The sequence below is a fragment of the Egretta garzetta genome, unplaced genomic scaffold, assembly GCF_000687185.1.
Source record: "Egretta garzetta isolate BGI_Z169 unplaced genomic scaffold, ASM68718v1 scaffold1663, whole genome shotgun sequence".
NCBI classification, from domain to species: Eukaryota; Metazoa; Chordata; class Aves; order Pelecaniformes; family Ardeidae; genus Egretta; species Egretta garzetta.
The window spans coordinates 29,242-29,511 of record NW_009259068.1 but is presented as its reverse complement, the minus strand read 5'-3'; the positions used below and the strand labels follow the sequence as shown (position 1 = coordinate 29,511).

The window sequence follows — 270 nt, the reverse complement described above, 5'->3', positions numbered from 1 at the left end:
CAATCTGGGGCTGCCCCTTCCCTTCCCCCCCCTCACCCTATCATCCCCCCAGCCCCACGTACTGGCTGCAGAGGCAGGCACAGATGACGAGGATGATGAGGGTGACGATGGCGGCGATCAGGGAGATGATGACAATCTGGCCCCGGTCGCCTCGCAGGTAGAAGATGTCCACCCTCTCGCAGCGAGCCCCCGTGTAGCCTCGCTCGCACCTGCCCGGCGGCACAGGGGAGGCAGAGGATGGGGGGTCCGAAAAACTGCCGCGGTGCCCAT

The 270-nt window shown here is 65.9% G+C and overlaps 1 protein-coding gene across 1 annotated transcript in view; it reads right to left on the bottom strand.

The window, feature by feature from the left end:
• Window positions 1-62: 62 nt before the first annotated feature.
• LOC104122974 (probetacellulin-like) overlaps window positions 63-270 on the bottom strand; it is a gene marked incomplete at its 3' end in the record, with an annotated part of 905 nt that continues 697 nt past the window's right edge. The window contains exon 3 of the mRNA XM_009635165.1: window positions 63-209. Coding sequence (XP_009633460.1) covers window positions 63-209 — 147 coding nt within the window. The remainder of the gene's footprint in view (window positions 210-270) is intronic.